This window comes from Oryctolagus cuniculus, chromosome 13, assembly GCF_964237555.1.
Source record: "Oryctolagus cuniculus chromosome 13, mOryCun1.1, whole genome shotgun sequence".
Classification (NCBI taxonomy): Eukaryota; Metazoa; Chordata; class Mammalia; order Lagomorpha; family Leporidae; genus Oryctolagus; species Oryctolagus cuniculus.
This window is the reverse complement of record NC_091444.1, coordinates 52,256,186-52,275,426: the sequence shown is the minus strand read 5'-3', so window position 1 is coordinate 52,275,426 and position 19,241 is coordinate 52,256,186. Positions and strand designations below refer to the sequence as shown.

Below are 19,241 nucleotides of genomic sequence, written 5' to 3'. Positions count from 1 at the left end.
TTCCAGAGCCACGTGATATGATATTACAGTAGTTTGAATGTAGAAGCAGATATGAGCATCTAGCTGCTTCTTTCAAAGCCAGATAATAAAGAAATTGTAAAAATGTAAAACAATGTCATCCTTCTGGAATTTTTAAGATTAGTTTTTTTAATCAAAAATGTTTTTCATGTGTTAATGTGTACCAAATTTACTAATGTTACTTTTAAAGACCTTGTAAACATTTTCAAATTTTCTCATTTTGAACTTAAGGAGCAGTAAATATTAGAAAAACAAAAATTAAAATCCACAAGAACAACGGCTCTTTGGAGCCCTTGGTAATTTCTACGAGTACAAAAGATTACTGGGACCAAAAATATTGAAAAGTGCTGGATTAGGCAACATAAAAAAAGGAAAATAGAGAATGGACTTTTTCTTCTAGATGTTAAGAATTATGCAAAGTTAAAGTAGTTAAATATAGTAGTAAAAATTGAAATGGCTAACATTTACCAGTTTTTGACTAGTATGTGAAGAAACTGCTGATGGCACAGTAAATTGGCTCAACTACATACATAGGAAAGTGATTTTGCAGAATAGAAGATGCATATAACTTAGGACCTGATCATTCCAAGTGTAGGCATGAAACCTTAAGGAAATTTGAACACAGGAACACAGAGAGACAAGAACGTGAATATCAGCATTGTTTATAATAAAAGATATCTAGAAACAACCTACTTATCCCTCAATGGAAATGGGACAGGTGCACAATAATCGTAAAGAAATAGTTACTCCTTGGAAGGGAGGGCAAAACAGTGAGGAAGGGAAACAGTTGTGTCTGTATGTTTTGTTTGTGAGAGGGGAGGGGGAGGCATCAGAGAGAGAGAGAGAGGACACAACACAGTGTCAACATTGGGTTCAGTCTGGATAATGTATGCATAGGGGTTGTTGTATTTTTATTCTTCAGAATATTTGAAGTCTTGCATAATAAAAATAAGTGAATGGGGCCACAGCTTTGAGACTAAACATACTCATTTACATTCTTGTTCTTTATAATGTACACACTGAAACTGGTTGCCTATCAAGAGAATGTTCAAATTTAAATTCAGGCACAAAGTGGTCTAAATATACACCATAGTCTAGCTCTTCCTAACACTCTGATGGTGTTAAAGGAAGTGTTATTTGTTGTGGATTTTATAACCATTCTATTTGAAGAAATGTAGTTGAAGGCTGGAGATGAGAGTGTTCAATCTTTTGGTACCTCCTAGGAAGGTGCCATATGTTAGAATAGTCATCTGCCAGAAAAACATCCGCTACAAAAGTACACCCTTCTGAGAAAGTCCTCCTTATATAACTTACCCTGGGAATAAATTCAGAGAGCATGGAAACATCAAGAATTGACAGTTTTTGACTAGTATGTCCCTGGTCTGTGGTCATCTCCATTCTGAACCCAGATGGACCAAAAGCTTACCAGCAAAGTGAACTAGTTTGAGAAATCATCTAAAGGTTTATTCCTTTGGATAGCAGGGGACCAAGTAAGCTGGTTTCATGAACCATTTCCGGTGTCCAACCTCCATATTTCTGGATCACAGAATAACTAGGTAGCAAAGTGGACCAAGTACAGAACACTCTAATTTGCAAAATATCAATGCATTCTAGCTTTAGTTTCCACTCAATTCCACCAATATTCATGAAACATATGTGCTATGGTTTTAATGTTTTGTCCTCTCCAAAGTTCATGTTGAAAGAATCCCAATGCAACGGGATGTGACTGAATCATGACAGCATGAATTGGATTCAGTGCCCTGATCAAGGGCTTGATGGAAGGAGTTCACCTTTTTTGCCCTTCTCCTCGTCCACCATGTGAGGGAAGAAACACCATTCTCCCCTTCCAGAGTACATAACAACAAGGGACCATCTTGAAAGCAGAACCTGGGTCTGCATAGTGATCCTGTACTCCCCACCTCCAGAACTGTGAGAAGACTCTAATTTTTATGAATGACCCAGTCTGTGGAATTTTGTTAAGAGCACAAAGAGACTGAGATAATACATACATGAAAGGTACTGTGGTAGCCTCTATGCTGGGGATTAGAAAGAAAAGCAAAATCAAGTAAGACACTCTGAACATACACCTTTGTGTAGGTAACTGGTGAAGATAAAGTTAATTTTATTTGTTTTAAGTTGGTATGACCAACTGCATTGACATAAGGGGACATAGAAAACTCTCCAGGAAGGATTTTTGGACTCTTCTCACAACACTAGAAATGCCCCTCTCAGTTACATAAATGTCACTAGAAAAACACCTGCTGTGGCTTGAATGCTTGTTCCCTCTCAAACTCATGTTGAAATTTCATTGCCATTTAAGAGTATTAAGAGGCGGGACCTTTGAAAGGTGGTTAGGCCAGGAGGGCTCTGTCCTTGTGAATGGTATAATGTCACTGTCATGGAATAGGTTCCCTGTCTCTCTCTCAGTCTCTGCCTCTGTCTCTCTCTCTCTCTCTCTCTCTCTATCCCTATCCTCTTCATCTTCCACTGTGTTGTAATATATCAAAAAGACCCTTCCAGATACTTTCCCCTCTATCTTGGAATTCCCTGCCCCCAGGACTGTGAGCCAGTAAGTTTCTATTTGTTGTAAATTCCCAGTATATATTATTAGGTTATAGTAACATAAATGGTTAAGACAATATCCATTGGCCTTAAGAATCTGAGATCCTTGTAATTTGATGAAAATGGAGACAGTGAAAGAAAATTCTTATGAGGTCACATAGGCTTCAAAGAGGAACAAGATGAAGAAGAATGGAACTTCAAAGACCCCAAACAAATGAGGAAAGTTAGAACCTGTATTAGTGATCCTTGCCCCACACAAATATGAAGGTCATCATGGGGAAAGGCTTTAAGACCCAACCATGTTGTGATGTGAGCTATAGAGTACAAATCATTTGTCCCCTTGCAATCTGTGTGGCAGTCAGGACCAGGGAGGAAATTGATTTAATGGAACATTGTGTCACAGCAAATAGATGCTACAGCAGTTGAAAACCAAGGCCAGAGGACAAGTCATATGGTGTAGCATTAGTAAGCAGAGGAGACCACCTAAGTAAGGCCAAATAAGCTTCTGGGGATCTTGGATCATATGGGATGATGGAATACATAAAATATTGATGCTGGGTTTCTTGCTAACATGAATACTTGGAGATAGAATAATCTGTTGGGATTCAGAAGGAGAATGATCATAATTGTACCCCAAACTAACAAATTATGCCATACTAGTTACATATACAGGCATATTTGCATATCTTCAAAACCAACCATTTTGAGAACATAGCCCTAATGTTGGCATCTGTAACTAGTGCTAAGGAAACATTATAAGGTGAGTCAGTCTTCAAAATGATACCTGGAAATCACCTTAGCTGACAAGAATCAATGGAAGCAGATAACAAATGGTTGCATATTGTTCAATCATTGCATGTTATACACTGATATTACTGGATGCAGAATTATTTAGCTCTACCTCCATATAGTTGCTGTGAGTAATCCTATATACAACTTCTAGAAGCCAAGTTTGTCAGTGGTGTGAAATGTAGGTGTTTTACTTCACATTGTAAAGTTATCATTTAAAAGATAGTGTCCAGACTCTAAAAAAGAAAGAAGTTGTCCCCAACACAGTATATATTAAGTATGATACAAAAACCATGTCCAGAAAGTTAGTGTGCCAAATACCATGTGTCCTTTGATAACATGGTAGAAGGCCTGTAAGTAATGAGATTTTTCTCCTACTAGCTTAGAATAATAACTAAGACTAGCTACAAAAATTTCAGGACTCAGTGAAAAACAAAAATTCAGGACCCATTATTTAAAAGATAGAAAAGAATGGTTTTTTAAAAAGTACCTAAATTGTAAACTTTTTTCCTTTCTTTCAAATTTCCCCTCCCCATCTCTCCCTCTCATATACTGTGTCCAAGCACATGCTCCATGGTCTCAGATTAGATTTGAAATTGATTATTTCAAATTTATTCTAAGAAGATAACTATATTTCCCTTCCTCAATCCCCTCCTTCTTTCCTTTCTTTTTTTCTTTAATTTTTGTGAAAACAGTTTTAGTAAACTCTATAATCACAGGCTTAATGCACTGCTAACCATAATATTCAAGATACAATTTTTTGCACTTCTATCTTTTTTTAATGCTTTATAATTTTCATTGTAGAGATCTTTTACTTCCTTGTTAAAATTTATCCCAAGGTATTTATAATTTTGTAGCTATTGTGAATGATACTGATTATTACAACTTCTTTCTCAGCCATGGCATTGTCTGTGTATACAAAAGCTATTGATTTTTATGTGTTGATTTTGTATACTGCCACTTGACTTAACTCTCTTATGAGCTCTAATAGTTCCTTAGTGGAGTCTTTTGGTTCCTCTGTATAAAGGATCATGCCATGTGCAAACAGGGATAATCTGACTTACTCCTTTCCAATTTGTATCCTTTTTATTGCTTTTTCTTGCCCAATGACTCTGGCTAAAACTTCCACAACTGCATTGAACAGCAATGGTGAAAGTGGGCATCCTTGTCTGGTTCCAATTCTTAGTGAAAATGCGTCCAACTTTTCCTCATTCAATATGATGTTGCCTGTGTGTTTGTTATATGTTGACTTGATTTTGTTGAGGAATGTTTCTTCTATACCCAATTTGCTTAAGATTTTTATCACAAAACAATGTTGTGTTTTATCAAATGCTTTATCTGCAGCTTTTGAGATAACCATATAATTTTTATTCTTCAATTTGTTAATGTGATATGTGATAGATCACACTTATTTATTGTGTATATTGAATCATCCCTGCATACCAGGGATAAATTCCATTTGGTACAGGTGAATGATTTTTTTGATGTGTTGTTGGATTTGGTTAGCTTAAATTTTGTCGAGGACTTTCGCATCTAAGTTCATCAGGGAAATTGGTCTGTAGTTCTCTTTCTTTATTGACCCAACTAACCAACAAAAGGAGAGGAGAGAAGAAAATCAGAGATGAAAAAATAGATGTTATAATGGATACCACAGAAATAAAAAATTATTACAAGTTGCTATATACCAACAATTGGAAAATCTAGATGAAATGGATTGATCTCTGCACACAAACTATCTACCAATATTTTTTTTTTTTGACAGGCAGAGTGGACAGTGAGAGAGAGAGACAGAGAGAGAGAGAGAAAGGTCTTCCTTTGCCGTTGGATCACCCTCCAATGGCCGCCGCTGCAGCCGGCGCACCGCGCTGATCCGATGGCAGGAGCCAGGAGCCAGGTACTTATCCTGGTCTCCCATGGGGTGCAGGGCCCAAGCACTTGGACCATCCTCCACTGCACTCCCTGGCCATAGCAGAGAGCTGGCCTGGAAGAGGGGCAACCGGGACAGAATCCGGCGCCCCAACCGGGACTAGAACCCGGTGTGCCGGCGCCGCAAGGTGGAGGATTAGCCTATTGAGCCACGGCGCCGGCTCACTATCTACCAATATTGAGTCATGAAGACATAGAAACTCTGAATAGGTCAATAACCAAGACGGAGATTGATTCAGTAATAAAGACCCTCCCAACAAAGAAAAGCCCAGGGCTGGATGGCTTCACTGCTGAATCCTACCAGACATTTTAAAAAGAATTAATTCCAATTCTTCTCAAATTATTCAAAGCAATTGAAAGGGAGGGAATCCTCCCAAAGTCCTTCTATAAGGCCAGCATCACCTTAATTCCAAAACCAGAAAAAGGTACAATAAAAAAATTCAATGTGGCAACAGCAAAGCATTAAATTAGCCCTGGGCCCTACTGAGCATGGAGCTTTATTGTTCCTTGCATCCATCTACCCATGAAGGCAGACCTAATAATCTTTCTGCATCTCTCCTTTTTAGGGGACCTAGTATAGCTAGATCATTCTTTAGGTTGCCCACCAGAAAGCCTAACCCATTGTTATTGTACATTTATAAGGTTATAGAAGTTCACAGGATAGTTCTATCTTACTGCTTCCAATGAGCTGTACTTAAAGTTGTCAAGAATCTATCTTCTTTTCTTTGAACATAATTGGGCTCCTCAGCTCTGACTGAGGTATAGGATGGGGGATAAGATGGAAGGTAGGATTTCAGTGGCATGTTCTTTCTTTGCAACACATCAGCTCCAGCTATTATCTTGCCTTACTATTATGCAGGAGCTTGTCTAATCTATCCTGCCTTGTCTAATCTATCCTGGACAAGCACAAACATTCTTTCTTTTGAAAAGCCAAACCTGGGGCCGGTGCCGTGGCGTAGTGGGTAAAACCGCTGCCTGCAGTACTGGCATCCCGTATGTGTACCTGTTTGAGTCCCAGCTGCTCTACTTCCAATCCAACTCTCTTGCTACAGCCTAGGAAAGCAGTAGAAGATGGCTCAAGTCCTTGGGCCCCTGTACCCACGTGGGAGACCTGGAAGAAGGCCCTGGCTCCTGGCTTTGGATGGGCTCATCTCTAGCCATTGTGGCCATTTGGGGAGTGAACCAGCAGATGGAAGACCTCTCTCTCTCTGCCTTTGCCTCTCTGTAACTCTGCCTTTCAAATAATAAATTAATTAATCTTTTAAAAAAATAAACCTTTTCACAGATTCCTGCTGCCGAGGATTCTCCCACTCAATATTATGTTTGAAAGCCATCTCATCCCTATCAACTCATTCTACAAGCTCCCAATTATTTTTCTTTTATTATGACACATCCTTCCCAATCACTCTGTCCCTAACCCCAAGACATTTAAAGGAAAGGAGCAAACACTTCTGCATACCACAATGGAAAGACATGAAATATCCAGACATGAGAAACAAAAAAGAAAAAAACTCCAACTTTTGGGTGTTTTAAAGCAACGCCCTATAGGAGGAGTCACTTACCTATGTTAGCAGAGCAACGTTCTGTGCTTTCCTGAGCTCTTACAGTGTTTTATCATTTTAGAAAGTTTTGTCTTTACTCACGGCCCAACTCAGAGTTCCCTTTCTTATTGAATAGCAAGGAAGTTTTATGTTCCTCCTGCCCTCAGTGGTCTGCAGAAAGCTGGACTCCCCCTCTTTGATGAACGTTCTGAGGATTCTTTCTTCTGTTTGGTTTTGTAGCTCTGCTCTCTGACCTGAACAGTCTTCTTTGGCCAAAACTTTGTGCTGGCTTTTTTTTTTCTCTACAAGCTTCTTTGCCTCACTATGCTGAGACAGTTGTGTAGATCTTCTAGAAGGAAGAGTTGGTTTTCTTACTACAGTTTTAGTTAAAAATGCATCCTACTACCATAGGAATACAAATAACAAGTTACATTCCTTATATTGTCAGTAAATACACTCTCCAAATATTCACACTCAGATTTATGGTCATACTTGCTGTATTCAAGTTACTTGATTCAATACTGAAACCAATTCTATAATGAAAAGATTGTTTCCAAAAAATACTGTAATCAAATATGCAAACTCTATCCATTAGTCTACAAAGACCTAGCTTATATTATAATTTGCCACTAAGGTTAATTGTGACCCCCGATAGCACACACACACACATTTCTGATGTATGTTTTTGTGTCAAAAGCAAAAATACTAATATTTGTCTTTGGTCTCAATAGATTTGCTAGTAGATAAACCTTAACTTAGACCATTTGTGTATCACGCTGTGTGCTGTGTGCCTGCTCTAGCTTTCCGTATGCTTCTACTCTCAAGCTTTACTGACTGAGCTTGACATTTATCTGGGGTTGTTAGAAAACACTAGCTTCTCATTTCTCCAGTGGCACCCTCACTGGGCATTGTTGAACAATAACTTTCTCAACTCTTTTTTATCAATCGTGTCTGATTAGTTATTCTGGAAGTTTCCATCTTATCTATACCACCAGTACTTTCTTGGTTTTCCAAGGCTGTTATATAGGTTTGTTCTTTTTATATCTCCTGTTTCAGTGGGATTTCGAAAGGACCATGTTCCTTCCAGAGTATACAATTTTGAGGAGCAAAAAGATCTGTGAGTGAGATCCCAGTGGAAAGAACAGGTCTTCAAAGAAGGAGGTACCTTTCTCTGAAGAGAGGAGAGAACCTCCACTTTGACTATGACCTTGTCTAAACAAGATAAGAGTCAGAGAACTCAGAGGGCTTCCATAGCCTTGGAAACTCATGACTGGAGCCTAGGGAGATTACTGATGCCATAGACAGGAGTGTCAATTGGTAAAGTCAACAACAGGAGTCACTGTGCACTTACTCCTCATGTAGGATCTCTGTCCTTAATGTGCTGTACATTGAGATTTAATGCTATAACGAGTACTCAAACAATATATTTCATTTTGTGTTTCTATGGGGGTGCAAACTGTTGAAATTTTTACTTAATGCATACTAAACTGATCTTCTGTAAAAAAAAAAAAAAAGAAAGAAATTATCAATTCCCAACTTGACTCTCACTGGGATTAAACATGACAATAGGTCTGATCTGATTTCATCATCATTTAAAAAAAATCATCCATTATTTTTCACTTTATGTTTCTGTGTGGGAGCAAACCGTTGAAATCCTTACTTAATGTATACTAAGCTGATCTTCTGTATATTAAGATAATCGAAAATGAATCTTGATGTGAATGGAAGGGGAGAGGGAGTGGGAAAGGGGAGGGTTGTGGGTGGGAGGGACGTTATGTGGGGGAAGCCATTGTAATCCATAAGTCGTACTTTGGAAATTTACATTCATTAAATAAAAGTTAAAAAAAATAAAAAATAAAAAATAAAAATTTCTTATCTGGATCTTAATTTTTTGCCTAGAATTTCTTTTTTTTTTTTTTTTTTTTTTTTTTTTGACAGGCAGAGTGGACAGTGAGAGAGAGAGACAGAGAGAAAGGTCTTCCTTTGCCATTGGTTCACCCTCCAATGGCCGCTGCGGCCTGCGCACTGCGGCCAGCCCACTGCGCTGATCCGATGGCAGGAGCCAGGTACTTATCCTGGTCTCCCATGGGGTGCAGGGCCCAAGCACTTGGGTCATCCTCCACTGCACTTCCCTGGCCACAGCAGAGAGCTGGCCTGGAAGAGGGACAACCGGGACAGAATCCAGCACCCCGACCGGGACTAGAACCTGGTGTGCCGGCACCACTAGGTGGAGGATTAGCCTATTGAGCCACGGCGCTGGCCAGAATTTATATATATTAATATAATGGAGATTTAAGAAGTGTTTGGAAGATAAGGAAATACTTCTACCACTAGGGCTTGGCACTCCAACCTAATTGCACTTATCCTGAAGTCTGTTACTGCATGGAATGAAGTTAGATCTTTGTAGATAATCAGCAAAAATGCCTCAGTCCTTGACTGAGTAGTCTTTCTTGTATTATTTTAGGTCAAAAACAAGAAATGGGAAGGGATATGTGGCCCAGTGGTTAGGATGCCAGTTGAAGTGCCCATGTCCCACATCAGAATACCTGGGTTCAAACCCTAACTCCATCTCCTAACTCTAGCTCCCTGCTAATGCAGATCCTAGACTGCAGGGGTGATGGCTGAAGTACTTAGATTCCTGTCATCTATGTCAAAGACCAAGATTGAGTTTTGAGCTCCTAGTTTTGCCATCCCTCACCCACCTAGCCATTGCCAGCATTTGGGGAGTGAACCAGCATATGAGAACTCTCTTTGTCTGCTTCTGTCTCTCTGCTTCCCTAATAAAGAAATAATTTCAAAAAAGAAAAAAATCCAGCAATTCTTGGCTCATTCTCATTGTTATTCTATATAAGTCTTCAGATATTTTATTGCAAAATAAAACATAAACAGCCTGAAGAATAGCTATTTCTCTAGGCTCAAGGAGTTTGACTCAATAAAATTATATATATATATATATATATATTTATTTACGAAATTTGTCTTGGTGGTGTGCATTGTAGCACAGTCAGTTAAGGTACCTATTGAGATGCATATCCCTTATTGGAGTGCTGGTTAGAGTCCAGCTTCCTGTTAATAAACTTGGGAAGGCACCAAATGATGGCCCAAGTACTTGGGTCCCTGCCACCCATTTGGGAGATCCTGATGTAGATTCTAGCTTCTGGCTTCAGCCTGGCCTGGCTCTGGTTGTTGTAGGCATTTGAGAAGTGAAGCAGTAGATGGAAGATCTCTATCTTTCCCACTCTCTCTATCTTCCATCCGATGGCTCTCTCCTCAGATGATCACAAGAGCCAGGGCTGGGCCAAGCTGAAGCCAAGAGCCAGGAGCTTCTTCCAGATCTCCCATGTGGGTAACAGGGGCCCAAGTACCTGTGCCATCTTCCGGTGCTTTCCTCAGGCAATTAACAAGGCGCTCAGTCAGAAGTGGAGGAGCCAGGACTTGAACTGGATCCATATGGGATGCTGGCATTTTAGGTGGTGGCTTTACCCACTTTGCCACAATGGTTGATTCTAACATATAATTCCATAATAAATTCTCTCCTTGTATAGGAAGAAAAAATGAACTGAAGGGGCTGGCTCCGTGGCACACTAGGTTAATCCTCTGCCTGCGGCGCTGGCATCCCATACGGGCGCCAGTTCTAGTCCCAGCTGCTCCACTTCCAATCCAGCTCTCTGCTATGGCCTGGGAGAGCAATGGAGGATGGCCCAAGTTCTTGGTCCCTGCACCCGTGAGAGACCGGGAAGAAGCACCTGGCTCCTGGCTTCAGATCGGTGCAGTTCCAGCCGTTGTGGCTATTTGGAGAGTGATCTGACAGAAGGAATACCTCTCCCTCTGTCTCTCCCTCTTAATACCTGTAGCTCTACCTCTCAAATAAAATAAATAAATAAAAACTTTATAAGGAAATTAACTGAAATTTGAAAGGGTAACTTTCAGTAGAACACCACAGGAAGTGAATGATCATTGTTCTTTGCATCTGTAGATGTCATCAACAGCATGCACATGATTGGAGGAGGAGGAAAGAAAAAACTACACACTGTATGCTTCTATAGAATCCTCTGCAAATCTGCTTCCAGCAGTAATTCAAATGACTTGCTATTGTTGACAGCTCTTTCCTAAGCTTTAACTATTAATGCCCAGAGGTATGGCGTAACACCATTTCTGTGGCTATCTTTGCTTTCTAAATCCTCTCCCATTCAGCTGTGTCTACAGCAGTTTAGACATGCATCTTGTTCAGAAAAGCTAGATTACAGTTAGTTTTATAATGAAATGGCATGTTTCCCTTACTTATAACTTTGAAATACTATTATTTTATTCAATAATTTTAATAATTAAGGAGATCAAAAAGGATTTCATAGCTAGTAGCTATTATGAATTTTTTTAAAAAGTTTACAGACTGTGGAATTAAAATGTGAAACAGAATTTGTAGATAGAATATAGTAGTAAGTTTTAACTATATGAAAACAGGCTAGGGCCAGTGCTGTTGTGTAGCAGGTAAAGCTGCCACCTGCAGTGTCAGCATCCCATATGGGCACCGGTTTGAGTCCTGGCTGCTCCACTTCTGATTTAGCTCTCTTGCTATGGCCTAGGAAAGCAGTAAAAGATGGCCCAAGTCCTTGGGCATGTGCACCCTGTGGGGAGTGAACCAGTAGATGGAAGACCTCTCTCTCTCTGTCTCTCTGCCTTTCAAATAATAAATAAATATTTAAAAAACAAAGGAAAAAACAGGCATTGTCACTAGAATTAAGCAAGAAAACCCAATACCATAATTTTAGAAAGAAGTGTTCATGAAAGAACTCAAAGAGAAGCTATTTCAGCCACTCAGTTTGGTAATGTACAGTACATTATTTCTTTGGTCCTTATATCTTAGACACTCTTGAGTTCATCATTTTTCACTCCTATTTTCATGACATACTTTTTTAAAGATTTTTTTTATATATTTATTTGAGAGGTACAGCTACAGACAGTGAGAGGGAGATAGAGAGAAGGGTCCTTCCTCTGTTGGTTCACTCCCCAAATGGCCGCAATGGCCGGAGCTGTGCCAGTCTGGAGCCAGGATCCAGGTGCCTCCTCCCGGTCTCCCACACGGGTGCAGGAGCCCAAGGACCTGGCCCCAATGACATACTTTCAACCAAATAAACAGTTGGTTTTTAAGGAATTTTTTCTTTGATGATTCTGATTTGCTTATATTTTTGTCTTCTATATAGTAATGAAAATTTTCCATTATACAGTTTACAGTGTGCATGTCATTTGACAAGCTATAGTAGCTGGCATTAAATTATTTTGATTTTGTGAGCTGAGATGCTATATGCTTTATATGAAAGTTAAGATCATAACCATTACCTATAAAATAGTTCATATTTCCATATTTTAATGACATAACTCCTGCGCCTCTAAGTAATTAGTTTCAGTAATTTAAAATATTCATAATGTCATGCCTACTTACTCATCTTCATTTACAACTTCAAATAACCTATTGCTCCCATTGCTTAGGACTTTATTTTATTATGCTTGGGTTTTGAGACCCTTTACTATCTGAGACTTCCTTACCCAACAAATTTCCTTTCTACTACTTGGTAGCATGAATCTGTAGTTGAAGATAAAATTTTCACTGTCCCATGAATATACCATGTTCATTCATCTTCACTCTTTTATTCAGACTGTTCCTCAAAATATAACATCCTCATCTGTTCTTAGCATCCTTCTATATCTATTATTATGATCATTAAGAAGACAATCCCTATATGTTAAAAAAGGAAATTAGGGGGCTGGCATTGTGGCATAGTGGGTAAAGCCGCTGCCTATAATGCTGCATGGGCTGGGAAAAGCAGCAAAAAGATGGCACAGGTGTTTGGGCCGCTGCCATCCACATGGGAGACCCAGAAGCAGCTCCTGGCTCCTAGTTTTGTCCTGGCTCCACCCTGGCTATTGTGGCCATTTGGGGAATGAATCAGCCCATGGAAGACCTCTTTCTGTGTGTCTCTTCCTCTTCCTGTAACTCTCCTCAAATAAGTAATTTAAAAAAAAAAAAATTAGGATTTAATCTCACAAATCCAAAAATATTTTGGGGGGCAGGCACTTGGCCTAGTCGTTAAGAAGCCAGTTAAGACTCGTGTTCCCTATCATATTACCTGAGTTCTAGCTCAGCCTCCTGTTGATAAGGATGCTGGGAGGCAGCAGTGATGACTGATTTGGTACCTGCCACACACTTGAGAGACCTGGATTGAGTTTCAGCCGTTGGCTTCGGCCTTGTCCAGCCTCAGGTGTTACGGACACTGGGGAGCTAACAAGTAGACTGGGATCTCCTTCTTTATGTCTGTCTCTCAAGTAAGTAAACAAAATCTTTTTGATAGAACAAAAGTGTAAAAATTAAAGTTTAACACAGCCAGAAGAAAATACATGTAAATACCTGAAGACAGAATAAGGTTTAAGTATAAAACCAAAGGAAGAAATTTAAGAAATGATCATTAGACTTCGTAAACTTTCACACACTTAAATTACTATTGAGCAATCTGAAATAATAAAAAAAACTGCTCTATAAGAAACTGATAGGAAGTGATTGATTTTAGTCTCTCTTTGTTATCTTGTCAAATACCTCAGAGAACACCTGAAGATTGCACCAGTAAAACAAAAATATAACAAATATGTCTCCAGTAAGTATTTTCTGCAGATTTTTAAAAAAGGATTTCTGCTTATTTTTACTCTTTAATTCCACACCATCCCTGTAGGTATTTTAAATGTCTGGCCTTCATTAATTTGTTCAATTAATGTTTACTGCACCATCACATGGCAGGGACTGTGCTACTTATTAAAAACATATTGGTGTGTAGAACCATGTTATTTCCTTTACAGAACTTAAATCCTAAGTGTAGTGGAAGATAAACATAAATTAGATAATCATACATATTGTGATTAAGGGGAAATAGTATAAAACTTCTAATAGGGATACAGAGTATGCATGCATCAAAAATAAAGCTGTAAGCTCGTGTACCAGCAGCAGTTGTATCTTAAAATATTTTTGTACTTTTATGCATCTCACATAGCTACTAAGCCTTCTACATTTGTTAATTAATTCATTTTCACTAAAACTTTTAATCTAGCCTTTTTTTTCAGTGGTATCCATGAAGTCAGGTTTAGGATGATCTATACTTGAGAACAGATACTTTGAGACAGCTTAGAAAGAATGATATTTTGTTATAAGACTAAACAACAACTGAAGAAATCTTACATAGGCAATAACGTGATTTCATGATCAATATTATCAGATTTAATGGTAAAATACTATAAATTTAAACATTATAGGAATAATGAACATGTTTCTTAAAAAGACACTCAAAATTTACATACTAAAATATTGTAAGTAATTAAAATGTTTTTCATTTACAGGACACATACATTGTAAAAAAATTTTAAAGCACATATTTTTACACCGTATATCCTGGAAGTTTATTTATTACTAATTCTCTAATGTCTTTGCATTGTTTGGAAACACTTAGTGGGCCAACATCATCACTGTCTTCCTCAAAGTGATCTGATGTACTGCTGTCCAGGACATTCAGTTCTAGTTCTGACAAATTAGATGGCAGATAAGAACTCACTTGAGATGTCTGTGGCGACTGGTTTTTTTCTAAAGCCTTGCAATTTGTTCTTGTTTTAACAGAGATGTCTTCACCTCCTTTTATAACTTTACAATTATACATACCATTTTGGTCTGTGTGGCTTTGTTTTTTAGTCTGATGTGATGAAGATGAGTCACTGCTAGAGATACTGGATGCTTCCTCCAAACTTTTACCCCGAGTCTTTAAAATATGAGATCTTTTATATGAGTGTACTGGTGATCCAGAGGAGAAAGGTGGGCTAAGAATAGAACTCTTTTCACTGCTGTTTTCCCTGATCAACAGTTTTGCTCCACCGGACTTACTTGTACAGTGACTGTATTTTGGATCTTCTGCCGCTGTTCTGCAATCATTAGCTTGTAAACTTCTGCTGCTATCTTCAGTGGTACAAAAGTCCTCAGAATAGCAAGGGCTGCTAAAATCATCTGAATACTTTAGTTCTGAGGCGCTTTCAGGGCAGCTATTTTGACTTGGTCTACTTTCACTCACATCACCAATAAGAATGTCATTATCTGTGGTTTTGACCAGCTTATCATCTACTTCTTTATCTACAGTTCCATCAACAGCATCCTGTTGGAAATTAAATGGACTCTGGATTCTCATTCCCATTTTTCCTCCCAAAATGTTTGTATGAATAAACTCTTCTGGCATAACAGAATTTATAGGACTCACAGTTTCTTTTGATGAATCATTATTGGCTTTAACTGCACCACAACCAACTGTCATTGTTTCAGTTACACATTCCAGCTTAGTTTCTTTATTTGTGCTGAGCTCATCAAAAACTCCACTGATCTGCCTTGCGGTATCACTATTTTCAGCTACAGATGCATCTGGATCTACATACTTATCTCTGGACAACAGATATGGCTTCTCACTTTGTTCTGCAAAATTTAATAATTTAACTTTGGGTGATGGCATTCTGCTTGTACCCAACATTTGCGCTTGCATTTTTCTAAACTGTTCTCTCTTCTCGTGTACTACCAACATATCAGGATTTGTCTGCTTTAACCGTAGCCTTAGTGTATTTGTTAAGCCATAAAGAAGTCTCCCCCTTTTAACTCTTTTTGGGGGGTCACCACTTTTCTTTTCAAAATATGTACATTTCTTATGGTTTTCAACTTGTTTTTTTTCATGCTGAAGAGTCTCTGACTTTTCCTGTTCCCCCATAGAAAGCTTCTCCTTCTTAGATTCAGGCTGACAGGTGGATCTGGCAGAAGATTCTGGTGCCTTTTGATCCTCAGTTCTATATAACCAGGCTAGGTGAGGATGTATCTGAGTAGGGCTTGTCATGGGTTGGTTATATAAGACAGACAACTCAACTAGCAAAGCATTTAACAAAGGCAACTGCCTTATAATATTAACTCTATTTTGTTCAGTTTGAGAGTTACTTGCAGTTTGATTAACTGCTCCTATATCCTGAATCTGTGGAGGATTTTTAAGTATTGGGAGAGTCTCATAAGTGGCAGAATTTGTGTGTTTTGAAGAACTCCCATGCGTTGGGGAATTTACAAGGTTTTTCTCCGGAAAAGCACTATCCACTTCCTCAGATTCATTCACTTGAGGTTCTATGGTGATTGTCACTCGTGCAGGAGTCGTCTTTTCTTGGCTCCTGTGAGTGTAAAACAGAGGAGGAGGGCAAAATATGTTGCTTTCAACATCCAACTCTGTGACTTCCTGATTCAGGGGGCCGATACTCCGCCCATTGCTAGCATTTTCACAAGTAAGAGAGTCAGTTTTGCCATTCTCTGCTGAACCTCTGTTAACAGAGGTGGCCTCACTGTGGGACACTATATCCTTCAAAGCCTTTGGGGTTTTTAGCCCTCCCGGAGGTCTAGCAGCAACTCTCGGGCTGGGCTCTGAGGCTAGCTGCTCCAGCTGCTGTTTTTCTTGTGGGGTCTGAGAACGGACCTCCTCTGCCTCCTGCACCTCTCTGCCCGCCACTCCACCTGCGCAGGTGGTGGCCTTGATGGGCCGCTCAAGATGGCCCAGCAAGCGGCTGCCCAGGTCAGTCAGGCGGTAGGCCAGCACAATGTCCCCGATCTGCTCCCCCGCCCGGTTACGCAGGGGGAAACTTCCCCGGAGGCCCTGGGAGCACCCGGAGGCTGCCGGCCCTACGACCTCGTGGGCCGCGGACGCCAGCGAGACGTTGCAGGACCCCAGGAGCTGTGGGGTGGGCGTCGGGCGGCCGGGAGGCAGCTGCAGCAGCAAGGTGTAAAGGGGAGTCCGAAGGAGGAGGCGGTGCAGAGAGGCAGGGTGGAAGCGGAAGAGACAGGACTTGCCGCGACCGAAGCTGATCACGCCGTGCCGGGGTTCCGGGGCAGGCGCGGCGGGGCCTCCTGGAGGGTAAACCAGCAGCGTGGGGAAGTCCAGCAGGCGGAAGGCCACGGCGGGGCACAGGTCGCGCGTCTGCGAGGCCCCCTCCTGCTCCTCCTCCTCCTCCCCTGCACCCGAGATCGGCGACTGCAGCCCGGCTCGGAGACGCACGCAGTCTACCAACAGCTCCAGCGAGAAAAGGTGCTCGGACAGCGCGGCCGCCATGGCTGTTGCCCCAGGAGACGCCGCTGCGGTCTCCGCTGAAAGCTGAAGACCAAGACTCTCGCGAGAGTGAGGGAAAAGCGGGCGCCTGGCAGGCTATCTCGCGAGACTTGAGGGGCTGTCCCTTGCTGCAGCCGTCCTGGGAATTTAAGCTGCTCTGTGTATTTGATCCGATTGCACCGATACTCGGTGTAAGCACTTTTCTCCTAAAAGGCTTATATTAAGACAGTTGTCTGATAATAAGACTGAGGCTGTGAGTGGTAAAACACAGGGTCGCTCGCTCTTTCGCCCTCTCCCTCCCCCTCTGTCGTGTTTTTAATCATTGTAGCTCCCATAAATTAAGGGATCAGATCAGATATTCAAAGTAAATTAGTACTGTCTTCCAGTTCCCAGGCTACAGGAAACCTCCGAATTGTCCACAGTCAACCTTTGTGGCTGCCGTTTTGCCTAAAAGATAGGGACACTGCTCCGGTGGCCTTGGGAGCCTCTGTCTGTATGTGTGAACACGTTGACAATGACTCTCTTCCTCCCTTCTTTGCTCAGATTATTCTAAGCCTTCTCAGCTAATCTTTGACTTTGGCATCTGACCTTGTGGCGCCAGCTATCCAGTTGTAAAATGATTTATAGAGAACCTATAACCCTTCATATCTGACTATTCTTGATACCTAATCAAATTCTGCCTCCCCCTACCCTAGGTATCTGACTGCCCTAGCCTGCCTTCAGGAAGAATCCTTTTAGATCTGTTTTACCAAAATCTTTTTCCATCCTCTATGTTTCCTTTTGGTAATTTTCCACTCGGCCACCTCTGTCTTCTGTTTGGCTATAAATCTCTGTGTTTTGTACCCAGAATTGAGCCCAACTCTATACTGAGGTCTCCTATTGCAATAATTCCTGATTAAAATGTTTTTACCTCTACTATCTGACTCTGTTTTTTCTTTGAGAATATTTCCAGCTGAACAATCCCCTATGAAAGTAATGTTATAGATCCTATTATACATGCACACATGTGTGCACATTTGGGCACACACACATAATATAGAAATACAGCTTATTGCAATATCCCAGGTCTTTTTTATTTTTTATTTTTTTTTTATTTTTTTTTTATTTTATTTTTTTTTTTGACAGGCAGAGTGGACAGTGAGAGAGAGAGACAGAGAGAAAGGTCTTCCTTTTGCCGTTGGTTCACCCTCCAATGGCCGCCGCGGTCGGCGCGCTGCGGCCGGCGCACCGCGCTGATCCGATGGCAGGAGCCAGGAGCCAGGTGCTTTTCCTGGTCTCCCATGGGGTGCAGGGCCCAAGCACCTGGGCCATCCTCCACTGCACTCCCTGGCCACAGCAGAGGGCTGGCCTGGAAGAGGGGCAACCGGGACAGAATCCGGCGCCCCGACCGGGACTAGAACCCGGTGTGCCGGCGCCGCTAGGCGGAGGATTAGCCTAGTGAGCCGCGGCGCCGGCCTATCCCAGGTCTTTTTTAAAAAGAAATATACTACTAATTCCAGTGAGCTAGCCAACTAGAAAAACAAGGCCAATATGCAGAGAATCTTGAATGTCTTAGTAAGGAGTTTGGACTTTATTCTGCATACAATGTTTTGAATGAGTAAGTTAAATTCATATGAATGTTTGGAAATGTAGCAGGAGGAGGAACACAGGACGGATATTACTAATAATTTGGATTCAGAGCCATCAGAAAAGTATTGCAATGGGCTAAGTGAGACAGGTATAGCATGAACATTGCTCAGGTTGGTGGAATTAAGGGGGAGATGACGGATGGAAGAGGGATTTTCTGATGGAGGGATTTTAGAATTTTGTGACTAGAAGAGAAGGTGTGCATGAAAAATTCATGCTATTGAAGGAGAAATTATTGAGGAGGCTGAAACTTGATGAGGGAAAATACCCTTGTACCTGCTGGACATTACATGGATATTTCAATTTTATCCAGCTTTATAATTTGGAGTTAAATTATATTGCTTGATTCTCTGAATAACATTAATGAAGCTCCAGAGTTCAGAATTGGAGGGACTTGGTACTATAGTGTGAAGATGTGAGAGGGGGGTTTTATTGCATTATGTAAATAGAGATACTGCTCTTGTCCTTAAGAATCTTACTACTTGCAAAGGCACATAATAAAGTGACTTACTCAATGGCAAATTAATAAGTGAAAGCAATGAGGTATTAAGTCCTTCTATGCCAGAAAAACACATGAAATTCCTTGAAGGTGTTCTGAAGTAAGACTTTTGAGTAAGGTTAATAATGGGGACAA

At 40.6% G+C, this 19,241-nt stretch overlaps 1 protein-coding gene and 1 long non-coding RNA gene across 7 annotated transcripts in view; one reads left to right on the top strand and one right to left on the bottom strand.

Annotated features, from left to right (window-relative positions):
* The window catches only part of LOC103350933 (uncharacterized), a 252,701-nt gene that overhangs the window by 71,141 nt on the left and 162,319 nt on the right, over nucleotides 1-19,241 (top strand). The gene's annotated exons all lie outside the window — the stretch shown is intronic.
* On the bottom strand, nucleotides 14,072-17,891 carry MAP10 (microtubule associated protein 10). The gene has a single exon (XM_008268256.4). It carries the CDS (start codon nucleotides 16,982-16,984, stop codon nucleotides 14,255-14,257), a length of 2,730 nt encoding a protein of 909 aa, XP_008266478.1. The 5' UTR covers nucleotides 16,985-17,891; the 3' UTR covers nucleotides 14,072-14,254.